This window comes from Xyrauchen texanus, chromosome 2 (assembly GCF_025860055.1).
Source record: "Xyrauchen texanus isolate HMW12.3.18 chromosome 2, RBS_HiC_50CHRs, whole genome shotgun sequence".
Lineage (NCBI taxonomy): Eukaryota > Metazoa > Chordata > Actinopteri > Cypriniformes > Catostomidae > Xyrauchen > Xyrauchen texanus.
The window spans coordinates 57,163,888-57,191,805 of record NC_068277.1 but is presented as its reverse complement, the minus strand read 5'-3'; the positions used below and the strand labels follow the sequence as shown (position 1 = coordinate 57,191,805).

Sequence of the window (27,918 nt, the reverse complement as noted above, 5' to 3'; positions counted from 1 at the left end):
GGTGCAAGATTTGCCGCTCAAATCCACATCTAGCAGACAAAACAGGTGCGTTTTATAAAGGCTCAAAGAATTTCAACCATCCTTTATTTGACAAACATGAAAAGAGCAAGGAGCACACGAATGTGGTGCAAGCTATTGTTAATAAACAAGCTAGCCGAGAAGAAATGTCCAGTCGCCCACTTGCCAGATGGAATGAATGAAGAACAGCGGCAAGCTCTGTTTAATATTTTTGCCCTCGCCTTCCATAAAGCTAAACACGCACGTCCCATGTCTTCCTATTCTGAGGATATTCCTTTACTGAAGCGGCTAGGAGTAAATGTCGGAGGTGCATTTCACGTGAAGGGGGCACACGGATCATGCAAAGCATTGCCACGCCATCAGCGGGGAGTTACGAGCCAAGTTGCAGTCTGCTGAATTTTGGGGGCTGCTTTTTGATGGATCTGAGGACATCACAAAAACTGAGCAGGAAATCGTTTACATTGTTTCTGTGTCCAGCAACGGAGAGTTTACCTCAGATTTTATTGGACTGATTGAATTGGGTGCTGACCGAACTGCGGAGGCCATAACAGACAGACTTGTGAGACTTTTCCAGGACACAGGCTTGGATGACTGGACAACAAAGTTGGTCGCTGTGTGCACAGACGGGGCTGCTGTCAACGTCGGTATGTACAACGGCGTTGTGCCAAAACTCCGGCGACTTGCTGCAGTTGGAGACTCCCTTGTGCACATTCTGTGCACCGCACACACACTGGAGAATTGCGCAAAATCAGCTGATCACAACGTTCCTTACTGTGAGACATTTAATCGCTCTGTGGTCAAGCTGCTGCAGTTTTATTTACAAAAAGGTGGAGCAAAAAAAACTGCTGAACTGAAGAAGCTGTGTGAAGAAAATGGGATATCCTTTGTGAAGCTGGGTAAGTTTCATAATATCAGATGGTCTGCATGGAGGCATGAAACACTGTTAAAAATATCATGACTATTGCCAGCCATTAAAATGCAACTGGCTAAGAGTGATAACAGTGACTTGCAGCATATCTGCACAGAGCGTTTTCAGTGCTTTCTGTCAAACATGCTTGACATTGGTAACATTTTGAAGACCACATCCATTAGGTTTCAGAAGGAAAAGCTGACCATTGGAGAATGTAAGGATGAACTCATGGTGGCCATTGGACAGTTCACACTTCTGCTTGATGGTGAAGGCCACAGGGCACACACTGTTTCTAATGCTGATGCTGACAGATAAGACAAACTTACTCAGGGGGTTAATTGAAGAGTTTGAAATCAGATATGACTCAGGAAATGCAAGACCTCCACAGTTTTAGAAACACAACAGTTTGCAGCATTCTCAAGAAATATGAGGCCACATTGCAACTTGACAGAGACACCACTGTGACAGAATGTATGCGCTTAAAGCAGGCAGGAAAACGCCTGGGAGCCTCTTCTGTGTATGACTTGGTCCTAATAGTAAATACAAGTAATCCAGATGCTTACTCCAACATCAACAAGGTGGTTAAGCTGTCTCTTACACTGCCTTTAAGCAGTGCAGCTTGTGAGAGGGGATTCTCACATCTCAACATAATAAAAAGCAAGTACAGATCTCGTCTGTCACATGCTCGTCTCTCAGCCCTGATGCAGATACACCTATCAAAGCAGACCACAGAGACATTTGACCCAAAGCAAGCTGTTGACCTGTGGATGGAGACAGCTAATCGGAGGCTCAACCAAGGACAGGGAGGTGCATCTGCAGCATCTTCATCATCTACCATGCAGGAAGCTGAAGCAGAGGACACTGAAGAGGACAGTGGTGGCAACACTGAGGAGGACAGTGAGGAAGACTGCACTTAATAAGACTACGCTACATATGGCGTGAGTACCAAACACCATCTCCTGGTACTTACCTGAGTAACTCACTGATAAAGTTATGTGCACCCTGTATGTATATATATATATATATATATATATATATATATATATATATATATATATTTTATGGACAAACTGCTATTGGATGTTATAGAATGAACCCTTGCCATGGACAATTGACCCAAGTGTGGCGAACTGGATTCATCTGGCGATCGCGATTTCACAATATTGATATTGCATGTTTTCATGCGTACTCTTGCCACAAATAACTCAATTACTGTTTCTGGAGTATTGCTATCATGCAACAGAGATCGGATATCAAAGTTGAACCCTTAGACCTTTGAAAAGATGTATAATTTAACATTAATTACATATATAGACGGTAAATTATATATTAATGTAAGCAGAGTAATGTCACTCCCGAGTGCGAACAAATGCGTACGAACAGGTTAATATAGCCTTCACCAAAGCCTTCTGAAAGGGTCCTTGGTGAAATAAATAACTTTTTCGTTCAGTACAACATTTCGAGTGATGTTCCCAGAGCGCCTCCAAGGGTGCATTAATGCCGATCCATAAAACGCAGTGTTTTCTTACACTAGACGTACTCCATGTTCTCATCGCAAGCACATCTCTCCGACACCTAGCCGTAGGCTCCACACTGCATCCCCTTATTCATCAGATAATTTAATTGCCAGCGTAAGGCATATTGCATAATGATCAGGTCATACAGCGAGTAATTCCCATCTCACGGCATATTTAAATTTTATTATCATTCAGGCATCATTAAAGTGCAGAAATTCATATGGCATGTCTTCATAAATCATTCACTCATCGTTGTTCAGGCCAAGTTTCAATCTATGGGGATCTTCAAGCACTTGGGGCTTTATTATGTTCCAAATTTCAAGCTCAGTCACATCAGCCCAACTACATTACTTTTAAATATCAAAAGCATTTCGATACAAGCCGTTCCCTTTTAAATGCGCATGGTCAAGGACGTTACATTTTAGTAGCAGGTAAGTAGGTCTGTCAATCACTGGATAAAACCTGTGCCAAGTAAAACTCATTAATATAATCTTGTTACTGTTAAAGGAGACCTATTATGCCCATTTTTACACGAAGTAATAAGTCCCAGGTGTCTCCAGAATGCGTCTGTGAAGTTTCAGCTCAAAATACCCCACGGATCATTTACTATACCATGTTATAAATGTCTCTTTAGGGTGGAATCAAAACAAGCTGATTTTGTGCATGTCTCTTTAAATGCAATGAGCTGCCACTCCCCACCCCCTTTCCGGAAGAGGACTGTGCCTTTTCAGCTTCTGCTTCAGACACTACAGCAACAACAAATCAGAACCAATTCAGCCATATACAAATATTTGTATATCCGGTCTCCGTGAATGCAGTCAGAGACAATGGTAGCTTTAGCACATTAGCCGTGGAATCAGCCATCAAGCACATTCGGAAAGGAGATTTGCAAATATTCACAAATATAAAGTGCGATACTTGCATCTTCAGGACGTAAAGCTAGGACACGAACAGTTGGTACTCATCCATGCTTGAGAATCACATTTTGAAGATCCTGATTTATATTGACACACATTCACAAAGCAGTCCGGGTAAAATTATTTGCACAAACATACACAATTTCTTTTATGTTTTGGGGCACATTTCTTCAAAAACAAAACTGTCCTGATGCCGGGAGTACATGAAGACTCTTATGTCACTTTTACAGCCAACAACAAAACCCTTAAGAAGCTGAGACGTTATTCTTCTCACCGTATTTGCTCCAGCTCGAGGAAGAAAAGGAGAGTGGAGAAGGTAAAAAAACAAAAAAAAAAAAACAAAACTGGGCCACACCTCTCGAATTTCTAGGCATCACGCGCTATTCTCTAAACACGCAAACTTCCCTGCCTAAAGAAACACAACTGGATCAGGTCTATTTGCACGTCGTTCTCTGGTCAGTTTGGGTCTCATAACGCAATCTCCAGTCCCTATCAGGCCACCCCAATTTCGCCATGCTTATTATTCCCCAAGGCCACTCCTCATATCCCGCCTCCTCACACTAGCTCTTCAGGGTTCAGGGGTTACTTTCTAGGATCATGGTTCACAGGTAAATGGCCAGAATTATATATATATATAGATAGATAGATAGATAGATAGATAGATAGATAGATAGATAGATAGATAGATAGATAGATAGATTTTTTTCTTAAATACAGCTTTCTACGCTCCCATCCACTCTCTTCGAAATTAATCCCATTGTTAGATAATTTCGTCATTTAATGTATAACATTTTTCTCAATCTGCAATCCCCGTTTCGATGTGGGTCAGCTGAGGGAAGAAAGAAATGACACAGAGACCCAAGCTATCAAATCCTTCCACGTTAATTCGTACAGCAATTCATTATATGGTCCAGCAAAACAACACATTCCACTATACCCTCCAATGAAGTTCTTTACCCTTTATGGGGTAACATATATGTTTGAGTACAGAAATAGGAAATACATTCCCCGAACAGCGTAGCTGCGTTTTGTGATGACACAGCAAGCTACATCAACGAGAAGTTTAAAAGAGGCCTTTATTATTCCACACCCATCGTCATGGCCAGTCTCATATGGGTTCCCTTCAGACACGCAAACGCATCGTAGTTATGCGACAATTCCGCAGTCGTCACTATAAATCAAAGGCTGGTCCTCCTCGAACCATCATGTCCTTAATGAGACGTCTGACATGGCAGAGCATTTCCTGCAACTTCATTATCCCAGCCAGACTTATCCCAGAGTTTTCAATGTAATCTGTCTCCCTCCCTCGTTTCGCAGGAGTTCCACAGTCCAGCTTCTACTGGCACCCTCCGAGGTATACCGGAATTCACAATGAAGATGCTCGGCTGCCGGTCTCCCCAATCGTACCCGAAATGGTCAACCTAACCCAAATCATCAAACAAGCTCAACTCTCCATCAGCCCTAAGTTCTCATGCATATCTGGCGGTGGTTGGTGGCTCTCTCCCACCACATCCGATTCAATTCAAGCATGCCCACTGTTTGCAAATAACCATGTCTACCCCCCTTGCCAGGGCTTCCATAATCTCAAGCATGGTTCCTTTGCATGGTATTGCACAAGCCAGGTGCCCTCGCTGGAAAGCTGGCACCATAATGGGATATCCTTCAACAGGGTATTGCAAGACAACATGGCCATTTTAAAAAAATGTTATAAAATTCCACTTCCATCGTCAGATGGTTTTCATAGTCAAACGTTTTCTTTCAGCAAAGGGATTGCATGCAACGTTGCCATTATCGTATGGCTTTATGCACGTCGCCCACCTTTCAGCAAAGATACCCAAACAATTCTTCCCTCACCGGAGGGTTTTCATATCAAATGTCATCTTTCAACGAAGGGACTGCACGCAACGTCGCCATTATCGTATGGCTTTTCACACGTTGTCCACCTTCGGCAAAGATACCCAAACAATTCTTCCCTCGCCGTAGGGTTTTCATATCAAATGTCATCTTTCAACGAAGGGACTGCACGCAACGTCGCCATTATCGTATGGCTTTTCACACGTTGTCCACCTTCGGCAAAGATACCTCAAACAACTCTTCCCTCGTCAGAAGGTTTCATAATCAAATGTGTTTATCTTTCAACAAAGATACTGCACAGCAACGCCGGCCTATCGTAGGGCCACATATCATGCTGCTCGTCTTAGGCAAAGATTCTGCATAACAAGGGGCATCGACGGAGAGCCCAAAATCACATTCTTTAAATAAAAAAATGTAAAATAAAAAAATGCTTTCCTATTGCAAAGGCTTCACACAACCATGCTAGAGATATTACAAATTTCATGTCAAATTCAGATGCTCACATCTATTATTTTTTCTCCTTCTCCAGAATGAATGCCTAACACAAGACCTGGTTTGTACCAAACTGAATCATCTCTTTTGGGGGTAGGCTCCTCGCCCCTGCCTCCTATCTCTGGCAGGATATGATGGTTCCGAGTACAACTCCCTCGGACCGCCAGACGGGGCCTACGCCAAAGAGAGACATTACTTTTCTGTTTTACATTCATCAAATAAATGGCATCTTAAACCTCACTCAAGCCTGCGTGTCTTCCCGATAGAAGTATAAAGATTCCTCCATGAATGAGAACGCACGTTATGGAGGTCATAGAAGAAAGGAAGGGACTGATATAGCGTTCCCTTATTTTGGCCACCAGACAGAAATCTGTCTTCTAGTTTGGATCGTTTGGGGGGGGGGTCTCTTGTTAACTATATAGTCTGTAGTCTGGCCACAGCCCTAGTAACCACCTCGAGCAATTCCTCAGCCACTTTATTATTGTGGGTGGAACCGAAGAGGCGCCGAGGCGCGCTTCAGGCTTACGAGAAGGATCAGCTAGATCTGGGGAGAGAGCGAGCGATAGGGACGGACCGTATTGCACACATATTCACAGCTGGTCACACCTAAAGCTGTTCCCAAAGCTCTTTTCAGCACAGCATCATAAGTGTAGCTTTTTGAAAGGGAACTGTCTGTGCTCACTTTCAGTAGCCAACATCAAAATTCCATTGCTTAGTGTAGACAGCTTCATCGATTACAATGGGAGTATTCTAATTTGTTGACCTGGTGCCGATGTAAAGATAAATAATTACCAGTATACACAGCTTCATTGTTAAATGAGCACCATGGTATGTTACATTATGTTACATAAAAAAAAAAAACAATGAGCGTGTGTGTTTTTGTCACCTGAGTTCCGGTCAGTATCATCTATTTCGGTTTGCGGTACTTCTTCTGCATCAAATGCTGGATTCACCATTGACGGCAGTCCACCTGCTGCTCCATTCAGCCATAACAGACCCACATCAAACTTTGTTTTATGATCAAAATAACAGCATTAAGGAATTTTCGAGACATTGGATAAAATACACAAGTACAAACCTGAACTCTGCAAAATATCAGTAACATCTAATCCATCCACTATTTTTAGAACAGAAATGGCATAGTTAGAGTCAAAGGCATCGCTGAAAAAGAAAAGAGAAAAATAGAAGTAGAGAGAAAGCACTATAGATAAACTGAAATTTGTGGAAAAAAAAAAATAACTGTACTCACTAGATTGTGTGGACATAGTCTTCTAAACTCTCAGGTTTACATTCCTGCCAGTTTGTCTTATATCCCAAAACGAGAGTGTTTGGCTTCAATTTACCAAGACCAGATGCCTAGAAAGAAAAATTATGAAAAGAGCAAGGACTTTGTGCTGTAAGATGTGAACATAATGGGGAGTAGAAAAAGATTGCTGTTCATGCTTCATGGTTCATGCTACTTAGTGTTGGTTTGGTCCTGGTCTGGTCCTGGTCTAGCTGGTGGATCAGCATAGCCATGATGCTCACAAGCAAAATTATCTGGTAAGAGTGGTCAACTTCTGTTGTTTTTAAAGGTTCATGTAAGCTAGGAGGACATAGAACCCTTGCTGGCAAAGATAATTATGATTCCTAGTAGAGACACCAGCATCCCATACTGGAAACCAGCATCAAAATCACAAAACACAGTATGTTGTTCTTTACAGCAGGGAAGCATGGATAGTGATCCTGTTACCTGCATAAGATGGTGCGCACCCTCCTTCAGACTTTCAGCAGTAAATGTTGTATAAAAAGCACGAACTTTCCTTTTATTCAGCCAGTCTACCATCATATCTGAACTGTGAGTGGGCAAGGTTGGCTTCTCATCCTCCTGAAAGAATCAGAGAGTGAAGGAGAGCGGTTAGGAGATGGGAGGTAAAGTTTTTATATAAATAATTAATGTGTTAATTATTAACACAACAAAAGACTATTGTTCATTGAATAAGCCAAAAGTATTCCATTAAGAAATCAGGGTAATGGGCAAAAAACATTTCGATCAGGTTTTCTTAAACAATTTATGACCCGTCCCATAAAAACTGGCACTCACGAACCATTTTACTTCTGTAATGTGAAATATTGCAAGAAAAATAGAATAACCAATGCAAAGAAATATAGGCAGGTCTTTATCAGAGAAAGTTTTGTAGAATGATACAAATAAAATTGTTTTCCTTTGGAATAACATGCAGTGATGAATCAGTCAAGGTAGACCAGGACTGTGTATTAAGAAGAGTTCAAATTCTGCTCAGTATACCATGATAATGTTTCCACAGATCATCAGACTGATGTTCTTAGTGATAGTGCCCACAAAGTCCACCAGGGCTGGGCGTACATTTGGTGGACCGGTCAAAACCAGACACTGAGGCCTAGAAGAGAGTTTATGTTATATTTATATGAGTTTATATAACAGCTTGTGTATTGCAATCTGTAGCTGGCAGTTTGGCCTTTTAACTCTACAGTCTCACCTGTAGTTCTTGACATGGTCCTCTGTCCCTGACAGAAACATTGAGAAGGACAGAGCCATATTATAGGCTCCCGCCTGGTAAGATGAACCCCAGTTCACCTCTAGAAAACACGAGTTGATAAACAGACAACACGATCAGCACATTCAAATAACATAGTTATGAAAACCAGAGATTTGTTTATTTTAGAAACAATTTTCTTTAGGTTACATTTCTTCAGCTCTGTATTCCTACTAGTAGAGTATGTTACTGGTAATGCCAAAGTCATGGGTTCAATTTCCCAGTAATACACACACGGATGTAATGTATATCCTGAAAGCTTGAAGTTGATTTGGATAAGCCTGCTGAATGCAAAAATGTAAATGTGTTCACCCAAAAAAAAAAAAAAAAGACTAATGTATTATGTTCATACTATAAATTTCAAAGATCAATACTTTTTCCAAAATGAACATTTATTTAAACAAAGCTGCACACTATGAAATCTTTGTGTTTGTGACACCACTGTGTAGAACAGATTAACATATGATGCTCACTAGATTAACACATGATGGCTAAAGGCCTACATAGAACACATTGGGGGAAATTCACAAAGAATAATTTGCACCCTGTAAAAGCGGCAGTTATTTCCACAAGCTGTCTGCGCTGGTTTAGTGCCTGATTCAGTTTACACAAGTAATTCCAATCTTACGGGCCGATTCTGAGCACTGTAAAGTGGAGGATGCAGCAAACACCCATACATTTTTGGCAGGACTGAACAGCATCACTGACTACTGTCATCCAGGCACCTGAATCATCACTTTAATGTGTCAAAAGAGCACTTGACAACATCTGCATCTGTTGTCATCTGGATATATGCCAAGTTATACACTCTTTTCCATCAATGGATCATTATCTGATTAATTACTGCTGATATAATCGATGTACACAAACATCCTTTTTAATAAAGTATTTTTTACCGCCTTCATTGGCCCAGGCAAGTTTTCCTCGCTTGGTAATTTTTGTGAATGAAGCATGTGTTGGACATTTTTTTTGGCAAAGCGTGGTATATAACGGAATTATTAAGAGAACAGGCTGTCTTTCTGTGATTAACCTCTTAAACTCCGAAGCAATTTTTCACACTGAAATTTAAAAGTTCACCATTTACACCATTTACACCAAAATCTGTTTAATTTTTTTCAGACCCTGCCCCCAAAAAAGACTCCAATTATTAATAAATAATATTGTATAGGTTTACAATCTTATGACAAATAGAATATATAAAAAAAGGTTGTTATCCTAAATTTGAAAGCATGTAATTTTGGTTCCGTTCACCCCCTCGCCCTACAAATAGTCTTATTTTATTCCACTAGATGGCAGGAAGTACTAGAACAAATAATATTTAATCTATCACCTTTCTTCAGAAAATGCCGATCTGAAAAGTAGGTGGCACTATAAGCATTTTAGCCCTAAAAGATGTGTTCATCCATAGATATTCAGTCTGATTTTCAGTTCATGCAACACCCCTATTGTTACATCGAGTATCTAGAATACTTGAGAGGTTATGAAATGCCAAATAATGAATGTTTTTTTTTATCATTTTTTTTTATATATTCTTGATACACTTGGGGTGCCTTTAGTGTCATTATATCTTACAGTAGAAAAGAATGGGCCATTTAATTGGATGGCTACATCTGATAATCATAATGTAGGTCAACAAATGTAGGTCATAAAAAGCATCATATTATGATGGGTCATTTAGAAGAATGCAGAAGGTTGAGAGAACTTACTAGGTTTTGTATAAGCAACGTATGCTATGAGGCAGAGGACAATCGAGGAAATCACAAGAGCGGCCCACCATGTAAACAGAAACATGAGCAGAAAAGACAGACATGTTCCAAACAGAGACGTCCAGGGAGTGAACCAATGATATAACGGCCTCCAGCCTGCAAGAGGAGAAAACTCCATTATTCCACAACATCAGAGATGATTGACCAAATCCAAAAGACAGTCTGAAGTTGTACTGTATGTATATATTTTTAGAAATATCAGTATATTCCTACTGTGAAGTGACTGCACATGATAGAATTAACCTTAAATTATTTTCAAAAGTCTACACTGAAAATCTGGGTCACAAAAGTACACAAAAATTCTCTATAACATTTTTTCAAATCATGCTCAGATAACATCGTTTGTTGTTGTTTTTTTTTTTTTTTACAAACTTTTATGCCAGCTCGAGTGAATTTTGTCATTAAAAGCAAAATACCAAATATTCTCCAATTCATGTGGTTTCACTTAAATGGTTATGCTGATAATATAATTTGTAATAAAAATAAAAAACTTCAAATTAGAAAAAAAAAGGATTTTCACAAAAACAGTTTTTTCATTGAAAACCTTGTTTGATGTTACTAGCTCTCTTTTATCTCATCACATTAAATTAATACCATTCATTCAACTCTAATAAAATATTATTTATTTTGCCCTGGAACTCGAGATATATATACACACATATACACATTTTCACATAAATCTACACTCCATACCTCATAATAATGAAGCAAAAAACAGATTTTTGATAACTGCAAATTTATTAAAAAGAAAAAACTGAAATATAACACTGACATAAGTATTCAGACCCTTTTCTATGACACTTGAACAAAAAAACTAAAAAATATTTTTAAAAAATGCAGCTGCAATGAAGGTTCCCAAGAGCACAGTGGCCTCCATAATTCTTAAATGGAAGAAGTTTAGAACAACCAGGACACTTCTTAGAGCTGGCCGCCCAGCCAAACTGAGCAATCAGGGGAGAAGGGCCTTGGTAAAAGAGGTGACCCAATGGTCACTCTGGATGAGGAGAAACTTGCATAAGGAATTGCACAGCAACACTCCACTGATCTGGGCTTTATGGCGGAGTGGCTAGACGGAAGCCTCTCCTCAGTGCAAGAAACATAACACAGCATCTAATGGACTCTCAGACTGTGAGAAACATGATTCTCTGGTCTGTTGAAATGAAAATTGAACTGTTTTGGCCTCAATTCCAAGCGTCATATCTGGAGGAAACCAGGCACCACTCATCACCTACATAATACCATCCCAACGGTGAAGCATGTTGGTGGTAGCATCATGCTGTAGGGGTATTTTTCAGTGGCAGGAACTGGGGGACTGGTCAGGGTTGAAGGAGAGCTGAAAGCAGCAAAATACAGAGATATCCTTAATGAAAACCTGGTCCAGAGTGCTCAGGTCAGGGCAAAAGGTTCACCTTTCAACATTTGTGCTTGGTGTCATTTCAGGACAATGACCCTAAGAACACAGCCAAGACAACGCATGAGTGTATTAGGGAAAACTCTGTGAAAGTCCTTGAGTGGCCCAACCAGAGCCTGGACTTGAAGCCAATCGAACAATGAAACCAGACCTGAAAATGGCTGTCCACCGACAGTCCCTATCCAACCTGACAGAGCTTGATCTACAGAGAAGAATAGCAGAAAATCCACAAATCCAGGTGTGCAAAGCTTGTCGCATCATACCCAAAAAGACTTGAGGCTGTAATGGCTGCCAAAGGTGGTTCAACTAAGTGTTGAGTTAAAGGTATGATTACTTATGTCAAGGTGATATTTCAGTTTTTTCCTTTTAAATAAATTTGCAAAAAAAATTAAAAAGGTCTGAATACTTTCTGAATGCACTGTAAATATTTGGACTGTGAATCGATAGTTTTTTAAAAAACTAATTAATTGAACAGTTTTCTGTGATTAATCGTGGCACATGGTGCATTAAAACAAATATGATCATAAATATATTTGCTTTATACTTTGTCTCAAATACTTGCAAAAATCATCTTTTCTTTTTTCTTCTTTTTTTGCATGTTAAATTTTGCTGTTTTTATACAGATAATTATATTAAACAATTTTTTTACAAGTTTAAATCTTTGATACAAGTAAATTATACATGCTATAAAATCAGTGAATATGCTTTAATTCAAAGTTTGGCAAAATCTTCTGGCATTTTCCAGTGGACTTAATATTTATTAATTATAGGATCAAATGGGGAGATTCAATTCATATCAAGCTTTATTGCAAGTGTTTATTGCCAGTGCATTGTTAGAAACTATACATACAGATACAAACCAAATTGAATGCTTCAGTTTAATTTGCTGAACTTTAAAATCTTAAAACAATTATTTTCTCAGGCTGCAATTTAGTCTCCATCACAAACACAAATCTCTCTCATGCAGATTCCTTTTTGATATTGGTTCAGGTAACTGTGAGTGATAACAGACGTATTTTAGGTGATGGAAGTGATATGGCAATTAACTCGTATTCCTCCCACTCCTGGCTTACCGCTTGCTCAAAGTTTCCATTCCCCATCCATCACTCACTCGACGTTGTGTCGATGTAGTGACACTAGGAGTCGCACTTTGGAGCCCAAAAACACCTTCAAATCTTTGAGAAAAGCCCAATAAGTATTGGCGAGTAGAATTTGCATGCCACTCTCCCTGACATATGAGAAGCGTTTGCTGTTGTATATATGGTGCATTCTAGCGGCTTTCTCTCCATCTGCACGCTTTGTTCAGAGCAACAGCCCTGGGTGCTTCTACTGCGCTAAAAGAGTGTATTTCTCTCTAAAGAGTAATATTTCCTCTATTAGAGCGAAAAAATTTATGTTGAACGTCTTTTAAAAGACGCGTCTTTTTAAAGATGCCTTTCCGTTTCTGTGTAGTTCCTGGGTGCGGTCGTTAACTCTCAGTCTCTGACGGCCACGATCACTGCCTTATGTGTCTGTGCATTAATCACATTGAGGAAGCATTCATGGATGGTTCATGTTCTCATGGGAGAGATGAGGATTCATGTTCCCCCGGTGAGCCTACTTGCACAGACCTTGTGCAAGGTCGGGGAGGATGAGGAACAAGTCACCCTCGTGGTGCTCCTCATGACAGCACCCACCTGGCAAATTCTCCTGAGGAAGGATATTCTTTCTCAGGGATGGGGCATCATCTGGCACCCATGCCCAGACCTCTGGAATTTCCATGTCTGGTCCCTGGACGGGAGACAGAAGTCTTAAATGGCCTACCGCCCTTAGTGGCAAACATGATCGCTAAGGTCGGGGCTTCTTCTACAAGGCAGCTGTATATTCTGAAGTGGCGTGTTCTCTAAGTGGTGTTCTTCCTGATGCTAAGACCCCCAGAGATGGCAGTCGAATCAGTGATTTCCTTCCTGCAGGAGAAGCTGCCCCCCCCACCCCCCCCCCCACCTCGAAGGTGTTTATAGCCGCTATATCAGCGTGCCACGGTGCAGTAGACGGTAAGTGTTTAGGGAAGCACGACTTGATCAATCACGACTGAGAGGCACAAGGAGTCGAGTCAGTCAGGAGTCGAGCCCTAGAGTCAGTCGAGTTAAAGGCCATCTCAATAAAGACCTCCCTTCTAACCGCACTCACTTCAAATCAAGAGGGTGGGGACCTGCAAGCATTCTCTGTCAGTGAAACGTGCCTGGAGTTCAGTCCGGAAAACTCACGTGATCCTGAGATCCCGACCGAGCTATCTGCTCAAGGTTCCCACGTCCCAATTAGTGGGAACGTGGTGAGTCTGCAAGCAAAGCTGCCCCAGGAGGAGACCGACCCAGTCTTATTGTTGCTGTGTCTGGTGCATGCTTAAGCATCTATTTGGATTGCACGCAGAGCTCTAGACGCTCTGAGGAGCTCTTTGCCTGCTTTGGCGGACAGCGGACTCTCTAGCAGACATCTGCAAAGCAGCGGGCTGGGCAACACCCAATGCCTTCGAGATTTTACAATCTCCGGGCTGAGCCGGTTGAGCCCCATGTTCTTTCAGGTTCGAACAGGTAAGTTACGTAATGCGGGGAAGCTGGCTGGGTGTACCGCTTCCGTATAGGGCCTTTCCCCTCCACGAGTTTAAGCAGTGTACTCTTCTCTCCCATGCGTGTTCACTAACCGTGAACCCTGGATGTCCTTCCTCCTAGCCATCCTACTGAAAGAATAGGAAAGGAAAAAAATGCCTTCCCTGGTGCATTTTATGAGTATTTAAAGGCCTAGCCGAATCAAATACTCTGTGGAGAGAAAACTTAGAGAGAAAAGGCACAAGGAGCAAGGAGCTTGTTCACCTGAACAAGACTTTGTGTCCCTCTTGCCACAGGCTGTACTACACCGCTGTAATGTCAAGACCTTGTCTCAGCTTCTCAGCACAAAACCTGAATCTGCATTCCAGCTCCCTCTGGGGGAGTGGCATGCAAATTCTACTCGGCAATTCTCATTGGCCTTTTCTCAAAGATTTGAAGGTGTTTTTGGCTCCCAAGAGCGACCTCTAGTGTCACTACATCGGCACAATGTCTTGTTCCCTCCATCAGGGAATGGAGGTTACAAAAGTAACAGAGATGTTCTCCATACAGTAAATCCACTCTCATGTTTATTATGGTTAGGAGTAGCATTGCTTCAGATAATTCCAAATCCTGTCATGTATATATATATATATATATATATATATATATATATATATATATATATATATATATATATATATATATATATATATATATATATAACCCCTGGTTGTACTGGCAATCATATGGAAATAATTATGCATTACACTGTAAAACCTAAAGTTGTCATTGCTGTAAAAATTAAGCTTTCTTAATTAAGTATTACTTGAAATGTCAAGTTTGAACTCTTAACTCAAATATTTATTAAAAATCCATAGACCATGGAAGTGTTAATAACAGTTTTAATCCAATTATTTTTAATACAAAACAAACGATCACAAGGGCAAATGTTACACTTCCTTTATGACATTTCCTTAATGACATCGTCCTCCCGGATGTGACAACATTTTGGTGGGAAAACAACAACACAAACATCAGTAAGTAAATGGTCTGCACTTATAGTCTAACTCTATTGTGTTTTGTGTTAGTTTGTGCCATTCCTAAATATTTCTTCCTGTTAAGCTTTGATAAAGTTAATATAAGGTTAAAAATATCATAATTATTTGGCATCCTTCTGTAAGATAACTCTCAATCCCTCAATGAGTTATTTCTATACTGTTCATTTTCGTACCATTATATAAATAATCAATTTATAACTTAGAAAGCGCATGACCAGAGTATATATCTTAAAGTCTGGCTTCCTTAAATTACTACACAACCAAAAAAAAATGTCATTTATATACAGAGAGTACAATACAATTAACCCATGTATAGTTTATCCTATATTCAAATGTACATTATAGTTTGTAGTCTAATTTTCTGTTTACACATTGCATAGCTTAATTTGAAATCTGAATGTTAAGTCATTTGTGATAATGCAGTTCTCACCAGGGGATTGGATGACAGATGCGTGAAAGCAGCTGAAGTTGATGAGACCGTATGAACAGAGGAAGAAGTTGGAGATCAGAGGAGCGATTGTGTTCAGATCACCTGAAAAAATCAGTTTTATTTCCATTGTTGGGTAAGTTTCTAAATAAGGTTATCCATCATAGAATACTAGTTATTAAAATTGCAATCAGATAAAACTACTCAGTACTTTACTTAAAAAATAATCCCTTTACTGATTACGTTAACATTTTAGCTGTTGCAGAAACACATGCACATATGAACAGAATACATTTTTAACATGGACACTTAAATTTAGCAATATAACCAGAAAAGTGAACTGAAATTGTTTTAGTAAATTTTACTCACAATTTACTTGAAAATATCACTTGCGGTAAATGACAGTTTTGCTTTGGCAAGTCTAAAACCTCACATAAGTTCATTCTCATAATGAACTTTCTCTTGACTGATAAAGACATTTTAACAGTTTAACAGCTTAATTTGCCCCATGATTCCCTCCTATGCTTTTCTATTAAACTGCTCTTTTTCAGTAGAAAACATGCCATCTGTTTTTGCTCTTTTCTTGCTGCCCTTCTCACTCTGGTTTCTTGCTATTGTTGATTTAAAGGAGTAGTTCACCTAAAAATTAAAATTATTTTACTCACCCTCAAATCATACCAAATATGTATGAATTTCTTCCTTCAGCAGAACACAAACAAAGATGCTTAGAAGAATATTTTAGCTCTGTAGGTCCTTCAATTGAAAAGGGAAATTTAGAGTAAAAAAAGGACTTTTATCTGTTTCTCACCCACATCTATCATATTGCTTCTGAATATATAGATTTAACCACTGGAGTCACATGTATGGATAACTTTTATGTTTCCTTTATATGATTTTTGGAGCTACAAATGTCTGATCACAATTCACTTGCATTGTATGGACCTACAGAGAAGAGATATTCTTCAAAAAAATCTTCATTTGTGTTCTGCTGAAGAAAGAAAGTCATATCTGGGATTGCATGAGGGTGAGTAAATGATGAGAGAATTTTCCTTTTTGGGTGAAATATCCCTGTAAGTTGCTTTATTGTCTGACCATACTCATACACTCCATTAACCCATAAACCCACTAGCTAGCTAGATTAACTCACTAGGGATTCTCACTAGGGTTGCAACTTTTGTCCAGCCAAATATGGGACATTCCAGCTCTAAATATAAAACTTTTTTTTTTAGTGGGGCTCCTGTGCGAGACACTGCACAATTGTTTAAGAGGTCCACCTAGAGCTTGTTTACATAGGAAAACATCACGGATGTAGGCAAAATCATGTTCGGTCTGAGCGGCCCCTAATAGGCTATGCATAAAATAAAAATCGCTTTAATACAATGACCAGGACAAATCAAATTTATATCAGTCTTAATTTTTTATTATCCCCTTTTCTCCCAAATTTGGAATGCCCAATTCCCACTACTTAGTAGGTCCTTGTAGTGGAATGCCCAATTCCGCGGTTACTCGCCTCAATCCGGGTGGTGGAGGAAAGGTCTCAGTTGCCTCTGCTTCTGAGAAAGTTAATCTTATCATGTGGCTCGCTGTGCATGACACCGGAGACTCACAGGATGTGGAGGCGCATGCTACTCTCCACGATCCATGTACAACTTACCACTAATTATAAAATTACCATGAAATTATAAAATTCCACAAATTAAATAAATGCATGAAATTTTTTTTTTTATAATTTCAGGTATCCAAACTCCTCACCTTTCAGAGAAATGTGCCATTTTGAAACCATAATCGGTCACTTTTGTGATTGTGAAGAACAATGTTAAATGTGCAAAAGTGAGTGATATTTTGAACTTGTTCTTTCACATGACTCGCTTCAGCGCTGCAGAATACACTGAAGTCAATGAAGTGACTTTACACCAAAGTGTTTTTCACACACGTTTTTGCTTCACCAATAATGTCTTTGAGAGTATTAAGCAAAATAAATATTTAAAAACTGTCCAAATTTGTGGAGACATTGAATGTCTCATAATTTCTTTTAATTAAATATTACCTTATCGTTTACGAATATTAGAGACCCCAGTAATTGAACTAATTTAAATTCACCAAGAAAACACTTCCTTTTATTACTTTCTGCTATCAAAGCAACTGCAAGCTTTTTTCTCTCTTCCAGATACATGTTTTCAATGTTTATTGTACACATTTCCCACTTTTTTAATGTGGAAAACTCGTAAAATCTCCCCTCTGTGAAGCTTTCTGCAACTCTTATCATGTGTAGGGCAATGCGGCCCTTGATGCTGGGTTCAGCCTCCATAACCAAATTAAAACTGACATGAGAAGTCGTCTGTCAGAGGCAAAGATGTAAAATTTAATGACAATGGCCACAGCATCAGTCTCCCTTGATGCGTTTGATTACGCACTGGTGAGCACCCAGTTTAAGTCAAAGTGGAAGTGTTTTGTTCATATTTTAATCAGATTTGTTTTTTGTAATATTGCATTGTTCATATGTTAGTGGCCTCCGCTGTCACCACGGGGGAAAAACATTCATCTGCTTCGTGTGGTGTCTGTTTTTCATCTGTTCTCATCATAAATAAATAAATGCATAATCTGCCAAATGCTCGTCCTGTAAGTTCATGATTCAAAATTAAAATGTGAAATAAAATGAAAGCTATTATATGTCTTATCATTAAAATATGAAAATTAAAATGATGGGTAATAATAAATTATGACAGAACTTTTACGACGCTGTCCGTCAAAATTACAGACAATGAGAAAGTCTAACGCAAGTACTGTATGTGACTTGTTTTTTTGTTTTTGCATAGTCGAATTTCAAACATTACAAGTAAACACGCTACTAAGACGGACAGAAAACATGGACAAGTTCTTGAAAAGGATAAATAAAAACAATGGTTAGCCTATGTGGGATGGTGGTGTGCCGTAGAATTTTTTAGTCATAAAAAGTGTGCCGTGGCAGGAAAAAGTTTGGGAAATGTCATGGTTACTGTTGAAACCTCTGTTCCCCGAGGGAGGGAACGAGATGTTGTGTCGAAGTAAGTGACACAATGGGTCTCATTCCCTCCCTCCTGGAATGGAGGTTACAACAGTAACCATGACGGTCCCCTTCTGTCACTCTCTCGACCTTGTGTCGAAGGAAGTGACACAAGGGGTCCATACAAATACGCCACGCACTGACCGTGTTACGTGACTGTCGGAACATGTGCAAAGCAGGCTATTGCGTGCTAGAGGCACCTGCACTGAGTGCACATAGCCCTCCCCAACGCCCCCTCAAAGAGTTTCGCATACCACCTTAGGTTTTCCCGCCCCCTGAGGGAGAAAACGGGTTACATGCTAGCATGGGAGCAAGCCCAGCAGCCGTGGCCTTCTCTCTCACTATGTCTCTCACATAGGACGTAAAGCGGCTGGGGCCCAACATAAGTCAGGGAAGGCGGTCTTTCCCCGGAGGGAGCAGGAGAGCCTGTCAGGAGCAGCAGGTGTCCTGAGGTTAGGGTGCTGAGAGAAGACTCGAAGCACTTGCCCTGCTCCACGCACCCGGCCGGGGGCGGCTTAGAGACTGAGGAAGAGACCTAAGGATGCATCTTCAGAACTTGTCAGCGCCGGCATCCCGGGTGCTGAGGTGAGACCGAAGGTAAGGTTACTGTCCGGTCCGCAAATGTCCTATTCTTTCAGGAGGGAAAGACCCTGCGGAGGCCACACCCTGCCCAGTCCAGAGGGAGGAAATGTGCAGCAAATACACCACAAGGGTTGTGAAGCCGGACGTGGGATACGGCACGGTGGTAGGTCCAGCCTAATGAAGGGGGGACTCAACAAGCATGGGCCGAGGCAGCGGGGCTGCCCGAGGGAAACGCAGGTCCGCCGACAGGGGAACCGTACCGCAGAAAATACATCACAGGGAGTTTCCCTAAAGAGGGAACTATGCCCGTGGAGCCCTACCCCAGTACAGAGCCCTGAGACTCGTAGTGGGTCTAGCTGCAAGTTGCTCTGCTGAATTCGCAGGCCAGAAGGCTAGGGAGGAAAAACATCCAGGCAGCGATGCTCAGTGGCTGACCTGGGACCGAAGGCGCACTGGATCACTTTGGTGAAGGGCGCAAGGTGCAAGCGGAACACCCGGTTGGTTGTTCCACGTTACTGAGTTCTACTGGCTCGGACCTGACAAAACACGGGACTAGACCAACTCAACCCAAAGTTATTGGGTGTTGCCCAGCCCGCTGCTCTGCAGATGTCTGCTAGGGAGGTGCCATGGCTCAGTGCCCACGAGGATGCCACACTTCTAGTAGATTGTGCTCGGACCTGCAGGGGGGTGGGCACACCCTGGGTGTGATAGCCTAAGGCAATAGCATCAACGACCCAGTGGGCTAGCCTCTGTTTGGAGATGGCGTTCCCTTTCCGCTGTCCACCAAAGCAGACAAAGAGCTGCTCAGAACATCTAAAGCTGTGCATCCGGTCCACATAGGTACGCAAAGCACGCACCGGACAAAGCAACGAAAGGGCTGGATCTGCCTCCTCCCAAGGCAGCACTTCAGGTTCATAGCCTGGTCCCTGAAAGGGGTCATAGGAACCTTGGGCAAGGATAACGTAAGAAAGCACTGGACCGAACTCCAGGCAGGTGTTGCTGACAGAGAACGCTTGCAAAATACCAGAGCAGGCAGTGGGAGTTGTTTTGGGAGGCAAAGAGGTCTACCTGTGCCTTGCCAAATCGGTTCCAAATGAGCTGGACCACCTGGGGGTGGAGCCTCCACTCTCCGCTGGGGAAACCTGTCGCGACAGCGCATCCACCGTCATGTTGTGGTTGCCAGGGATGTGAGTGGCCAGCAGGGACTTGGGTCACGGCTGACTCCAAAGGAGGAGATGGCGGGCGAGTTGTGACATATGATGAGAGCGCACGCCACCTTGGCAATTTATGTACGCTAGATGAAACCTCCGAAGGGCAAGAATTACAGCCATCAACTCTAGGCAATTGATGTGCCTAATAATCTCAATAATAAATATTGGCATAGTGTCTGATCTCTACACTTCATAATGTGCTTTGTAACTAAAATGCATTTTTTCTCATTCACAAGATTCGCGTGAAGGTGGCAGGGACAGGCCGAAGGGGAGGACCTTGTACGGATACGCCTGGCCGTCGAACGCGAACCGTAAGAAGGGTCGGTGTCACAGCAAAATGGAGACGTGGAAGTACGCGTCCTTCAGATCTACCGCCGCGAATCAATCTAGCTGTTGAACGCAGGTGAGAATCTGTTTCTGCATGAGCATTTTGAAAGGGAGTTTGTGCAGAGCCTGGTTGAGAACTCGCAAGTCCAAGATTGGTCACAACCCACCGCTTTTCTTGGGTACAATGAAGTAAGGGCTGTAGAAACCCTTCTTCATCTCAGCTGGAGGGACGGGCTCTATCACGTCCTTGAGGAGCAGGGTGGAAATCTCTGCTCGTAAGGCACTGGCTTGTTGGCCGTGCACTAGAGTGGAGCAAATACCGCTGAGGCGGGAGCTGGGCGAACTGAATCGACGTAGCTGAGTCGGATGGTCCTGGCCAACCAGCGCGACAGATTTGCAAGTGAAAGCCATGCATCCAAACTCCGTGCGAGGGGCACTAATGGGACGATCATGTTTGACATACTGGATGGGGCTTTGCGGCGGGGGGAGCAGGTAATAATGCGTCGGGAGGCAAAAGAGTGTCCCGAGGCTCGGGTGCTGAGAAAAGACTCAAAGCACTTACCTTGCTCCGCGCACCCAGCAGGGGGCGGATTAGAGACTGAGGAAGAGGTCCTAAGAAGGCGTCTTCAGAACTCGTCAGCGCTGGCCTGCCGGGGCTGAGCAGTCGCGGGGCCAGAGGCGAGAGAGCTGAGTCCGGGGGACCGTGACTGGAATGACCCAGTCTTATTGAACATTTGGGTACCGCAGCCTGGAGGGAGTGTGGCAAATGAACATAAGGAAAATAAAGATTCTCCTCCCGGCCCTCCACCTGGGGATGGAGTTATCTTGGTACCATCACAGAACCAAACATCCGACTGCATGGGTCATCTGTCTCAGGAGTGCTTCGGAGCTTTTCTGGTCTGGGAAGGGGTCCTGGAGAAGGGGGGGCGTACGCCGCCTGCGAGGTGCTCGACGCTGGGGCTGAGAGCTGGGCCCAGGTTGTGGAGCTGCCTGCAATTTTTGGTCACAGGGGGACACCCTCGGCGAGCAGGCGGGGAACGGGTGCGCTGGATGGGTAGCACTGTAGGCTTTGGAGGTCAGAGATGAAGTCGCCCTACAGGCTTTGGCGGGGAGTACCGGGCGGTCCCACCAGGTGGCAGCGTTCTCTATTATTTATATTGTCGAGCCGGTTCTCGCATCCTACTTTCACTCTCGGAGATTTGATTAGCCTGATAAGGGACCTGGTGTGTAGAATCACCGGCCCCTCAAGGTCAAATACTTCAATAATCAATTATTTCAGTCTGAGTAATGAGGTGTTTAAATATTGGCATAGTGTCTGATCTCTACACTTCATAATGTGCTTTGTAACTAAAATGCATTTTTTCTCATTCACATATATTCAAATATTTTGGATATTAATTTAACATACAATATGTTGTATGTTTTTTCCACTAAAACTAATGATCCTCTAATCAACTAATCAACTCCCTCATATCAATTGAATAAAACAAAGGAAAAATAAACATTTCACACAGTTTAGTCAAAGATATGATTCAGAATAAAAGTGGTTAATGTTCTGTATAAGTATTATTGTATTACTAATAGGGCTGTCGAGTTAACGCGTTAATAACGCGCGATTAATTATACAAAAAATAACGTGTTAAAAAAAATGTACGCATTTTAATCGCATGCTTGTAGTACCACCTTGTAGTTTACTCCAGAGGGCAGTAAGTGAAATTTCAGCTGTGTGAGCAACACACAGTTTATACAGTGAAGAAAACAACACATATATGCGTTACTAAGGGTTCAAATGCGAACTAAGGGATCTCAAGGTGTGTTTAAAGATTGAGAATTAAACTATATTTAACTTGACACAGTGACCTAAACATTTTATTTGTATGACTCAACACCCGAGACGTGACACAAGCATGTCTGACGCAGGTCGTATGGTAGGGTGACCTAGTCCCAAAATTGGAAGCTTTGTCCCACGTCCCGCGAGTCATAAGCAGTGTCCCGCATTTCAATTTTGTCTGTATGATTTTCTATCTTTATTATTATTTCGCCATCATTTTATTGCATCGTCCTTTAATTACAAAATCACTATAAAAGTTAATAAGAAAACACTGAACATGTGCAGCGCAGCCTTTTTTTCTTGTCAGAGCGGGAAAACACTGAATAAAAACTGCAACAGAAAAATGGGTCTATCCGGAGCTCCCAAGAAGACAAAGTGTCTTTGTTCGTATAATAAAGAATTTGAGAAAATATATACATGGTTAAAACCAGTTACAGGTGACTCTAAAAAAGGAGAGTGCAGGGTATGCCACCGAAGTGTCACGGACAGCTCTGCTGAAGCAGTTCAGTGCCCCAAACATGTTAGCTCTGATATCTTTGGCTTTGAGCTGTCACCAACGCGTTCGTGGAGAGGGTGTTTTCACTGATGACCGCTGCCTGACAAGAGACAAGGAACTGAGCATCTGTGGACCTCATCAAAAGTGAACTCTTGGTGAAAGTGAACACCTACACCTGCCAGGAGTTCTTCAGTCATAATGATATGAGAAGGCCCTACTCGAAGCAGCCAGATCAGACAAAATAATTTTAATTCAAGATGCACTAAATCTGGTAAGAACGCATTTAATCTTTCTAGTCTTTAATAATGGAATTGATGTGCTTATTTGGAAAAGTGCTTTTTAACGATTAGATTATTATTTTCACTTCATTATATTTACATTGAGTAGGTCTGAGCTGTTAAAATTAGTTTGTATCATAGACCTTATGCCAAACTGAGTGACGTTCACATCGCCGTCATTAACATTTAACATCACTGCAAAAATAAATCTAATATAAAATCAATATTTATTCAACTAGTACAATAATAGTAAGTTATCTCTCCCTCGTGTGCCGCATTGTACCGCAAAATCAGGTCTGCTGACCTGCAACAGAGCAATAGCCAGGTGGTCACCCTATCGTATGGTCTTTACCTCACAAATATTTAATTACCGGTGAAGGAGGTGTCCTTTAAACTGTTACACCGTTTTTACCCAGTCAATCTTTATTTAAGAAACATGCTCCCTGAAATAGATCCACTTTGCTCCTTCTGTAATGCTGTAGATTAATCTGCCCCTCACTTTTTTGGGGGAATGTGCCCACGCAGTAATATATTGGATAATTTTTTTTTATATATATTATTTAAATACTCTTTGTACCTCCAACAACTCCAAAGCATTGAAAACCATTGCACTATGTAATGAATATAATGTCTTGGCATTATTGTAATATATATCTGTAGTATAGTGTACTGTATACCCCTGGCTTGTTTCTAAAAAATTTTTTAAAAATGTTTGACGCAGGTGTTCACTGATGGGTCCTTAAACAAGCCCTCATAATAAATCTCGAACTGATTGACAAATTCACTTGTGAAATGGATTGCTGTGAACTGTATGCTAATGATTGACTTATGATCAATAATATGGTAGTAAACAATACATTGTATTCTAAAACCACTTTTTGTATTGTCTTATCAATGATGAACTCTTTTGCTACAAGAATTTGCAAAGATTTTAATTATCTGAATTTTTATTTTTTTATATATATATATATATATATATATATATATATATATATATATATATATATATATATATATATATTTTTATTATTTAAAGATAAGTATGTATTATTATTTCATCATTATATATTTAATTATTGTTATATGAGGGGCTTTCTCAGCAAATATTTTTATATGCGATTAATCGTGATTAATTAATCGGGACACCATGTAATTAATTCGATTAAAAAAATGTAGCGATTGACAGCCCTAATTACTAATAAAGTTTTATTAGAGTTATTTAACATACTGTATAAAGATCAATTAACATAATAATAATAATAATAATAATAATAATAATAATAATAATAATAATAATAATATTATGCCTATTATTAAGTAAATTGTAGTATTTTGTTACATTATATATTGTGATCCGCATAAGTGAGATGGGCCGATTAACAGGGAAGTAAAGCAAAGGGAGCAATAGTGTTACTTAATTGTATTTTGTAAGAGAGGATTGAGCGGTAAAGGAATTTAGCATGGGAGCACGTCAGCAAATGGATAGAAATGATAGAGGCGGAGTGCCCATCTGTGCGGAGCGATCATGCGAGGATTCTGCCACTGATTTTGCAACATTGTACGATGGACAGCGTGAAACAAATAATGTTCAGCAAATATTAAATTAATTTCTGAGCTGATTGCAGTGGGGCCCCATCAAACCTGGGCCCGGGTGCAAAAGCACCTGCTGTTCCAGCCCTGGTTGATTTGCAAATGCACTTTCAGGTTTGTGGGATTTTTTCCCTGAATTTCAACATCACAAATTGTATGATTGGACGTGACAATGTATTTGCTTTTTACAGTTTCATAATTAAACTCAAAATAGTCCAATACAAGGCTCTGTTGTTTCCTACCAGCCATCATGCACGTTTCTGTCTTCATTATCAGTATCAACAACAAGAAACGTGTCCAGGCAGCACAATCACAGCCAGTCAGAAAATATTTGATGTGTAATATACAGTTATTAGGAGCTAGATTTTTAATCTATGGGAGTTCACAATGGGCAGAGTTATCTAGAGTACATTGGCTGTGCAAAATAGCAAAATAGCTGTGCAAAAATATTAAAGTATAATTTATCCATAATGAACACATTTCTTGGTAAATATAGAACTTACACTTGAAAAGAACTGTTCAACGTGGAGTTCTCCTCAGTTTATTTTCTTTTAAATTCAGCATTCTGAATCTTCCTTGACATTATGGGATAGAAAAGTGTCCAATGGATGCACATTTAAAAATAGTGATGGATGCATTGGATTATCTGTGTATTTTTTGCCTACTTTTTATGAATACTGAGAATTCGACATTCAAATTATTTAACACATCACTTTTGGCTTACAATGTACTTTGGAGTAGGCATATTTGCACACTGGGTTTCTGGGACATTTTTGTAAAATGTATTTTGCATTTTTAGAGCATTATACAAAAACAGACATATGTTTTTCTATCAGTCCTATTAAGTTTTGCCACAGATGTGTTGATGACCCCTGAATATATGTAAGGTAACTGGAGAGCATATGACCTCACAGAGTGATCTTAGAGAAAATTTATTTTAATGTGTGAACTCACCAATAAGGATGAAAGCCATAGCAATAGAAAACATGAGGACATAGGCACGCAGAGGCTCGTTGTTTTTCCCGTAACCTTTCGCGAAGAAGCCGATATAAGGGTAGATGTTATCTTTACACAAGCGCTGTGCAATGAGAGTGAAACAGACACACATACACAGACAGACACAACAAATTTACATTGAATGTATGCTGGATAAACACAAATTATAATCCAAAACTGTTGCAATGTTTACCTGAAAGATTTTGGGGGCAGACACCAAGAAACCCAGTGCTGAAGACAGGGTGGCAGCAAAAATCCCGATTATGATCAAATACCCAGATGCTGAAACCATGGTAAGAATCTGGAAACAAATAATAAATACACTGCCTTAGGTTTGTCTGTCTGATTTGGTGTCACTTACTTTTTCCCATTTTAGAATAATAGTAGATAAAGTTTGAATAAAGTCATAAAAACTATGGAATAACTGAAATGGAACTATGGGAATTATGTTGTGACTAAAAAAATCCTAAATAAATAAAAACTATTTATTATATAAAATATTTTATCATCTTCAAAGTAGCCACCCTTTGACTAGAATTTGCAGAAATGTATTCTTGGCATTTTCTCAACCAACGTCTTGAGGTAGCATCCTGGGATGCTTTTTAAACGGTATTAAAGGAGTTCCCATCTATGCTGGGCACTTAATGGCTGCTTTTCTTAATTATTCGGTCCAAGTCATCCATTTCAAAAACATATATATAAAAACTAATATCTATATTATATATTATATATATATAATATTTGTTTTGTAATGAAACAAATGAATATTTTGGCACAGTTATATTTTTGTCTACAAAACTAATTTCAAACATTTAAGCATACACCTTCAGATCAAAAGGTTTTTAAGAACATGAGAAACATTTCAGTCAAGTGACCCCAAAGTTTTGAATTGCAGTATAACGTCTAGGTTACGTATGTAACCTCCGTTCCCCGATGGAGGGAACGAGACTTTGTGTTGGAGAAGCGACATTAGGGGTCTCTCTTGAGCGCCAATATATGCCTCTGATCTATGAAAAAAGGCCAATGAGAAGTTGGCAGATGGTATTTGCATACCCCGCCCCCGGACATACGGGTATTTAAGCGGGCAAATACGGGAGTTCATTCCGGATTTTTCTGAGGAGCCGGAAATGGTCCGGCCACAACAGTGGCCACATGTCAGCTCAGCGACATGTCGGGGAAGACACAACGTCTCGTTCCCTCCATCGGGGAATGGAGGTTACATACGTAACCTAGACGTTCACCTTCTGTCGCTCTCTCCACATTGTGTCGGAGAAGCGACACTAGGTGTCCCACTTAAATCATGCCATGCACTGGGCCGTGTACGTGAACTGCTGATACAGAAGCAGGACGGTATTCTTACGTGCAAACGCGACCAGCTGTATCAGGCTGCACATACCCTTCCCCAATGCCCCATTAAAGTCATCAGAATCCTTCTGGTTACCCTAGTGAGGGGAACAAGGTGATGCTTGCCAACCTGGGAACGGGCCAAGCCTGGCCGGGCCTCTTTTCTCTCTATGTTTCTCGCATAGTGCAATTACGGCCGGGGCCCTTACCCTCATTAATGGAAGGGGGTCTTCCCCAGTTTCCTATTCTTTCAGGGGGAGAAGACCCTGCGGAGGCCACACCTACCCTGCAGGGGAGGTAAAAGTGGCGAATACATCACATGGCCGTTTAGGACCTATGTGGGAAAGTTGGCACGGTGGTAGATCCAGCCTCGTAGTTGGGGGAGTTGCTACAGCACAGCGACCGAGGCAGCTGGAACTGCCTAAGGGAGACACAGGAGTCCACTCGTGAGGGTACAGTACTGCGCAGATTGCACACAGGGGGAGTCTGCGTAGGAGGCCTTTAACCTGTGGAGCACCTATTCCAGTACAGGGTAGATTGAGTACCCATAGTGGATTGGGTCGGCGAGGACCCATGAGGACTAGGGAGGAATCAACCAGGGATCCGAGAGATGGGATCTCCTGGGAAAAAAGGCACACTATTTTACCTCGGCTGAGGGAAAGGGCGCTAGGCGCAAGCGATTCACCCGGCCAGTTCGTCAGCGTGTTACCAAGTTCTACGGGCTCGGACCT

The 27,918-nt window shown here is 41.1% G+C and overlaps 1 protein-coding gene across 2 annotated transcripts in view; it reads right to left on the bottom strand.

The window, feature by feature from the left end:
- LOC127657739 (solute carrier family 12 member 3-like) overlaps positions 1–27,918 on the bottom strand; it is a 114,918-nt gene that overhangs the window by 35,879 nt on the left and 51,121 nt on the right. For both annotated transcript variants that reach the window (XM_052146616.1, XM_052146625.1), the window contains exons 11-20: positions 26,037–26,144; positions 25,802–25,925; positions 15,493–15,594; positions 9,970–10,125; positions 8,207–8,306; positions 7,996–8,107; positions 7,441–7,575; positions 6,958–7,064; positions 6,787–6,869; positions 6,595–6,681 (exon numbers count right to left, since the gene is read on the bottom strand). In XM_052146616.1, the coding sequence (XP_052002576.1) occupies positions 6,595–6,681; positions 6,787–6,869; positions 6,958–7,064; positions 7,441–7,575; positions 7,996–8,107; positions 8,207–8,306; positions 9,970–10,125; positions 15,493–15,594; positions 25,802–25,925; positions 26,037–26,144 (1,114 nt within the window). The remainder of the gene's footprint in view (positions 1–6,594; positions 6,682–6,786; positions 6,870–6,957; positions 7,065–7,440; positions 7,576–7,995; positions 8,108–8,206; positions 8,307–9,969; positions 10,126–15,492; positions 15,595–25,801; positions 25,926–26,036; positions 26,145–27,918) is intronic.